A 7,187-nucleotide genomic window follows, 5' to 3' on the forward strand; every position below is an offset into this window, starting at 1 on the left:
AATACATATGATCGGTATTTGTTCTTAATCATGCAAAATCGCGTGCAATCTCGATATAACTCTTGACATGTTTTTTTTTCGTATTGAAAATTTGAGTAGATAAAATTGACAAATATATTTCTAATGTGATTCTAATTTCTCATTAGACAATTATTACGAATGTCGTTCCTATTTATTGGAAGATCGTTAGATTCCAGTCGGAAGTGGAATGGCAATGGAATTCGTCGGCAAAAAGCATCCAAGGTTAGCGCGAGGAAATAATTAATCGTTATCGCAACGCGAGATTAATGAACGTGTTATATTTCGTAAATTATATTATTACAGCATACAAAAAGCCTTCGAACGATTTTTCGAGACAAAAACAGTTGCGGAGCAATGCACCGAGCAATCTTTGACTCAATTGCACAACGCCTTCTTGGTGCGTTGCACAGTATCTTCGATTCACTCTGAGAATTGTTATCTTGCTTACTTAAGTATAAAAAATATCACATTCAGGCAACGGAGAATAGAGAAATGACCTGTTCCCAATTGTACGACACTTTCCAAGATATTCTCGAAATAGAAATGCCGCAGGCCGAATTCGAAATCCTCTTCAAGAAAGTCAGTTGATCGTTCGTACTCGTCATCCCTCGAGTTTCACTTGAGCCCCGATTTCAGATTGACGTGAAACTCGATGGCAAAGTGACGTGGGACGAATTCATCTCCTACTTGCTGATAGAATTTCAAGTCCAGGACATCAGCCGGAAACCGCAGATGTTGGAGACGCCGTTGACGAGCTTGCCGAAATTATTAAGATCACGTCATCGCACCGCCGTCTGCAGGATCGTGTTCTACCCGGAAGTTCTGCCGGTAAGTGTGCGAATATTGAAGGTATATTTCTTATATGCTAATCAGTTAGCCTTTATTTGATGGGAAGGAAACCTAGTAAACAAGAAACATTAAATCAATCTTTTAAAACATTGATTTTATATCGATTTTATAAAGATTTTGACATAATATTTTATGAATATTCTTAAACTATTATTTAGTAATGTAATATTCCTAATAAGTATAAATATTAAATCATAGCGTAGAAATATTATTTTTAATCTTTGGGCCAAATATTGTTAACAATATGATTTTGTATACAATATTAAAAACTACATATTTGAAAACGTTTACACGTTATAAAATATCCTCGTACTAACGTTGTATTGTTAGTGAGTTCTTGCTTACCAGAAAATTTTTTGTAATTTTTAACATTGTTAATTTGTTTTCTTTTTCTAAACATGGGAGAAATATTTCATACGACGAAGTACTTTTCTCTTAAACGTTAGAAAACCGGTCTTCGTCAGAAACCAGCATAGTTCACCGACTTCTCCAACTTTTTCGAGAAATGCCTTTTGTACCCGTCCGTACAATCAATATCTTTTCATGGTATCATCTTGCTTGCTGATCTTTCAGGACAGAAGCACGAGTTTCCAGAGAGGCTGTTACCTGACAGCTAGCACAGAAGGAATGATCAATTACTGGTCGTTGGATCTCGAGTACGAGCGCACAGTGCAATCCAAGAATCGTCAGTATCGCCGTACCGTTTCTCTCCCGCGTCACAATACTTCCTGTTCACGACACCTTTCCCGCAGCGTACCTGAAGGTGCAGGCCACCGTTATCACCGACATGATCGTGATGCCGGACGTCCAGGTGGTGTGCACGAGCTCGACCGAGTGCGATCTGAGGTTCTACGACGTTGCGGCGAAGAAGTTCGACCTTCGCATATTGGTCGGTGACCTGGATCTCGCGACGTTGTCGATTAATCCGTTAAAATTAACTTCAACTGGCTCGACTGAATCCGCCGGTCGAAATCTCCAGATATCCAGTTTGCAGAACGCGGTCGTCTGTATGTACTACTGCTTCAGCGCGAACATAAACGGAATCTCCTACATCCTCCTGGGCGATACCAGAGGCTCCGTCGTGGTCATGGCCTTCAGTCCCGTGGACAGGGGTCCCTTCAAGCAGTACACAGAGCGCGACACGACGATTCTCCGTTACGACGAAGTGATCAGGGTATACAAGGATCGTCCTCTTGCCAGAAGGACACGCTGACTTGCAATTTCAGACAATGCTCTGTGCCCTAAATCTTTGTCCGAGTTATAATTTTTTTTTTACTTTTTTTACTACACAGCGGTTTGTCATCAATCACCGACAGAACGGTTTCTTAGTTTGAGACTGCAGACACGGTCATCGTGCATTACTTAAGATAAAGACTCAAGGTATAAAACGCTCTCATGAACTAATAAGTCAGTTAAAGCTCGCCGGTAAGGCTCGTAATTAGTAAACAGCAGCTAACAGTGACATTTCGCGAGAACTCAGCTTTTCTAAGAGAGCGCGCATTGCGAACAGGGTGAGCTGTCGGGGCTGCGCGTGACGGAATTCAGGAACATGCACACGAACTGGACGAGCCAGGTGGCTTACCACGAAAGTCTGCGGGCGTTCATCTCGTGCAGCCAGTGCGAGGAATGTTCGCTGTGCATTTGCGACCTGACGAACGTGTGGAGGCGGTATCGCTTCAAGGTGCCCACAGGGATGTCCTGCTTCGCGTTCTGCGAAGGTCTCTGCGCGTTGAAAACCACGTTCTCGGCGAATGGAGGGACCGTGTGAACAATGTTGACTCGTTCTCCACAGAGAGTCAGGTGTTGGTGACGGGCGGACCGGACTGCGTAGTGCGCATTTGGAACCCGTTCGTCCCCAAGAAGGCGAAAGCCGCCCTCCTGGGACACCGTTCCACCATCTGCGCCTTGGTCATAGTGAACGCCGGCAAGCGACTTTACTCTTTGTCGAAGGACAGGTGCATCAAGGTGTGGGAACTTCCGAGCAACAACTGCATCAAGGTTTGAGAAAACAGGGGGTCGATAGTGTATCTAAGAACGAGAATTACGAAAGTGAGCTCGCTCGATTATCGGGTAACTTCCATCATGATGAAAATGCCGAAGTATCTCGCGTGGGGTTGTGCGACGAGTGATTTCACGACGAATGGCATCAGACAGACAGGGATTTGATGTTGTAGGGATATCGCATTCTTATTTTGCGCGAGATACAATCGCATCTTTTCACGTGAGATGAAAATACGAGAGAAAAGTCGACGAAGACACGGGAAAAAAGAATCTTCAATAATATGATGTATAGAGCAAGAATGTTATAATATTCTTAAAAGATTTTTAGTCTTGAATTGAGTGCAATCATTAATCAAATCAAGATTAAACACTTTCTAAGATTATGATATTCTTGCTTATACATATGCTGTACTCAAGAGGGCGATTCTTTGCTTCGAGTGAAAAAGTTCAAACAAAAAAGATCGAGCCGAAGTTTGTTCCACAAACGCATTTCTCCTATATAATAATACGATTGTCATAAAATTACTATGATAATTCGAGTATTTCTTGGACAGACATACAATAAATTACCAAGTGAACTGAGCGAGCACGCTCCGATGACTTTAATCTTCAACACACTGACCCGTACGATGATCATCGCCAGTGTAATGATCGCCATTCTCGTTTGTGAACCGGTAATTAACTGGGAGGCGTCGGACGGCCGCACGCACAACAAAGGCGTCAGCTGCGTTCTCTACAATCAGCTTTACAGTGTGGTGACTGCTCGACAATTCTTCATGATATAACGCACAACAATGCGTAATGTTTTGACGAGACATTAATACTACTACGTTGCAAGTAGATTGTCTCTACTGGATTAGATTCGCGCATCATCGTCTGGGATCCTTGGTTGGGACATCACTTGCGAATGATGACGAACGCTCACGGCGTTATACGATACGGGCAGCACGTCGACGTCGAGGTCACGGCGGCGTGCTTCGACGATACCGAACAGTTCTTGCTCACCGGTGCTAGAGACGGATCCCTGAAGATGTGGAACTTCAACACCGCCACGTGCATACGTCGCACCATGATAGACTACCAATGGTACATACAGCGAAATAACCAAACCATTTAATGTTTTAGGCGGTGTTATATGTTCCCAGACAACACACAATATTTGTAAAATGTTAAAAAAATGTAGATGTTAAGTATTCTGTAAATATTCAAATGTTCGGGAAAATCAGATATGAAAAACATCATGATGAATATATGAAAATACTTATGAAGAATATTTTTCATAAATAATGAAAACGTGATTTCAATTAAGTAAAACCATGCTTTAATTATTTATTAGAAATATTTATTATAAATATTCTTGAATATTTATCATAATCTTTCTCACACCTGACTTTCCCGGACATTTGGACATATTTGCGGAATATTTAATATCTATTTTTTTTTATATTTATAAATATTGTGTGCTGTCTGCGGGATCCTTCTCTCTTATATTACTTATTTATTACTATTTCTCTCTCTTTCTCTTCCTCTCTCTGTCTCGTTCTAACGTTATTCTCCTGGGTTTTTTCCTTTGATTTCGTTGGCCATGTTGACTGCCCAAATTCGTTGACCCAAGAGTCTCTACGAGTTCAGCTAATTCTCATTTCCTTCGTGCAGCGAGATCACGAGCGTCGTGTGGCTTGAGAATCGGATTTTCTGCAGCGGCTGGAACAAGCAAGTTGTCGAAGTGGCAGCTACGGAATTCGACGTGCGCAAGAAATGGGCGACCAGTCACTCCGACGACATTCTCTGCTCGGCTGTGCGACTTCCCCATATATTAGCCACCGGAACGTACAACGGTGAATTGATTCTGTGGACGCTTGAAACAGGTCAACTTTTTAAAAAGTACAACGTGATCGACGTTGTTAGGAGGTAACGTCGGTTCTGTATTGTCACGAGCAATAATTGGCGCGACAAGCCCGAACGTAACACCGGGTTAATAGTCGAAGATCAGTCGATTCGACAGGTGCGTTGAGGTAACGGGGACAAATGCGCAGAAGGAGTTGAGAAAGTCGAGCTCGCTCGACGGATCTGCGGCAAATTGGCGAATGAAGTAAATTATAGCCGCTTGCGAAAGAGACGTTTCTCAAAGCAGCGAACTGAATCGACTCTGTGCAACAGAGAACTGACGCCGTGCGCTCACCAAGAATCAGCATTGAACATCGTTCGCGAGATCGCAGTGCGCGCGATGATCTTCTTGGTCGCACGGGAAGTGGGACCGGACGTCGGCACGCTCTTGGTCGCGCTTGATTCCGGGCTGGTGCAAGTCTGGACGCATCATCCAGCTGCGGGCTTCTTGGCTGCCTTCTCGGTCATCCACACGGTGGGCGATTGCGCCACGTCGTTGGCCACCGACCCTGAAAATCATTTCCTCGTTACAGGTTTCGTACTTCTCGGGGACCGGCTCTTCCTTGGCCGAATGTTGTCTTTCACAACTTGTAACTGTACAAGGTGAAGCAATAATTATTGCCACCTTGAATATCCTTGGAAATACAAATATTTTATTAACTAGATGTGAAGATGAAATATAGAGGATGATTCTTATAGAAGATGTTCGAAGAATGGCCATTGATATGTATAGAATCAAATATGTCCCCATCGATACTATATAATCTTGTAAAAACATGATTCCGATATCTTGCATGATTTCGTAGAAATTCAAATGCGTTGATTAAAATCAACCATTGTATATCAAGAAAATTTCTGTTAAATTTATCTCCTACTTTCAATCATGTTTTTATTCATTTATTTACTTATTTACGAGAAAAAATCATAAAAATGTATATAAAATAGCCTAAATTATCGATTACGAGATTGATCTATACAACGTTATACGCAACATTTTTTACTTATAACAATAATATTTCGAAGATATTCAAGGCGGTGATAGTTACCGCCTCACCCTGTACACGTTGCCTCCTCCAGATATCTGCGACTTCACCCTTGGAATCTTCCTCTTCGTGCAGGCCACAGCGTCGGGTACATCAAAGTTTGGTTGCTCTCGAATTACATGCGACCGGATCCGCCGAAGGTGTGCATGCTGCAGCTGAGGCTGCAATTCCCGTTCCTGTGGAAGGACAAGATAGACGGGAGAGCTAAGAGAGCGACACGGGGCCAGGCGTTTCCGCTTCTGTTGTCGTCGGTACGGGCTCACACGCGGGGTGTCACTTCCCTGCGGATGATTTCCAGCGCGCGGATAATAGTCAGGTACGCAGCCAGAGACACTCGTGTGCGAACGCGTGATCCTGACGCGAAAATACGAATAACAGCGGCAGCGCGGATTGCACGGTGCGTCTGTGGAGCTACAATGGCCGTTACATATCGACGCTCGGCACGTTCCGAGATTGGAGCCCGATCCTACCCACGGTGCCCGTGGGCAGGTACTTCGAGGACTACAGGTTGCCGGCGGACATCAGAAGAATCGCCAGTTCCACTACGATGAAGGTAAGATCGGTGAATTCACGGGGAGACGCGCTATGCGCTACTTCGTGCTCTTACGAAGGTGCTTTGCGGCGGCATGAGGCAAGTACAAGTCGAGGTCGAGGCGGAGGACGCGGAGGTTTTGAGGGAAATTCCGGAAGAGGAGCGACAACTGCTGCACGGCGAGGCGTTGGATCCCTCAATCCTGGACGCCTACTACAAATCTCGGGCTCCTAGCGTAACGTATCGGGAATGCCTGAAATTGGACAACACTTTACCGCATGTAAGGGAGACGCGGGAGAGTGCACATGATACGTTTATTGTGTATAAAAGTCTCGAGTTGAATTTACAGCGATTTTACGTATTCGCAGATACCGATTTATACGCATTTGCCAACTTATCATTTGACACTCGTGGAGGCGCAGAGAACACTCTTGCTGGGACAGAAGATGGAACTTACGTACGAATTTTTATTTCGAGCTTCACTGGGAAGGCATCGCACGAGAGACAGTCGTTTAATATATTATACTAATTCTGATTTCAGTAAGAAAGTGTATTTAAGAAGGGCGATGATGCCATTGCGTCCAAACGCAACGACCGGAGGCGAGGAGACGTCTGTGAAAGCTATTCCGTCGCCACGTTGAGTTCTTAGTAAGAAATCAATATAATGTTGATGAAACAATATATGTATCTCACAAATAATGCTTATCGAAATAATCAAATGCCAGCTTATCTACATTAATAATAGTCGTGTTTGTAATCAGCTGTCAGGGAATAATTACATGTCGAAAAAGAGAGAAAGATTTATATAAAGTCCGTATAACCCCCCCCCCCCTCCCTCTCTTTCTCTTTCAACA

General features: G+C 43.7%; 1 protein-coding gene across 1 annotated transcript; it reads left to right on the forward strand.

Annotated features, from left to right (window-relative positions):
* Window positions 1-67: 67 nt before the first annotated feature.
* LOC106745816 (WD repeat-containing protein on Y chromosome-like) lies at window positions 68-7,153 on the forward strand. The gene is made up of 17 exons (XM_014621767.1): window positions 68-243; window positions 658-849; window positions 1,444-1,555; window positions 1,623-1,759; window positions 1,850-2,044; window positions 2,381-2,588; window positions 2,663-2,868; window positions 3,426-3,626; window positions 3,713-3,957; window positions 4,528-4,782; window positions 4,877-4,963; window positions 5,032-5,291; window positions 5,877-6,117; window positions 6,180-6,354; window positions 6,413-6,613; window positions 6,702-6,790; window positions 6,875-7,153. The coding sequence occupies exons 1-17, from the start codon at window positions 160-162 to the stop codon at window positions 6,972-6,974; spliced, it is 2,988 nt and encodes a 995-aa protein (XP_014477253.1). The 5' UTR covers window positions 68-159; the 3' UTR covers window positions 6,975-7,153.
* Window positions 7,154-7,187: the final 34 nt, after the last annotated feature.

Source organism: Dinoponera quadriceps, unplaced genomic scaffold (assembly GCF_001313825.1).
Source record: "Dinoponera quadriceps isolate SergipeBrazil2010 unplaced genomic scaffold, ASM131382v1 scaffold120, whole genome shotgun sequence".
Taxonomy (NCBI): domain Eukaryota; kingdom Metazoa; phylum Arthropoda; class Insecta; order Hymenoptera; family Formicidae; genus Dinoponera; species Dinoponera quadriceps.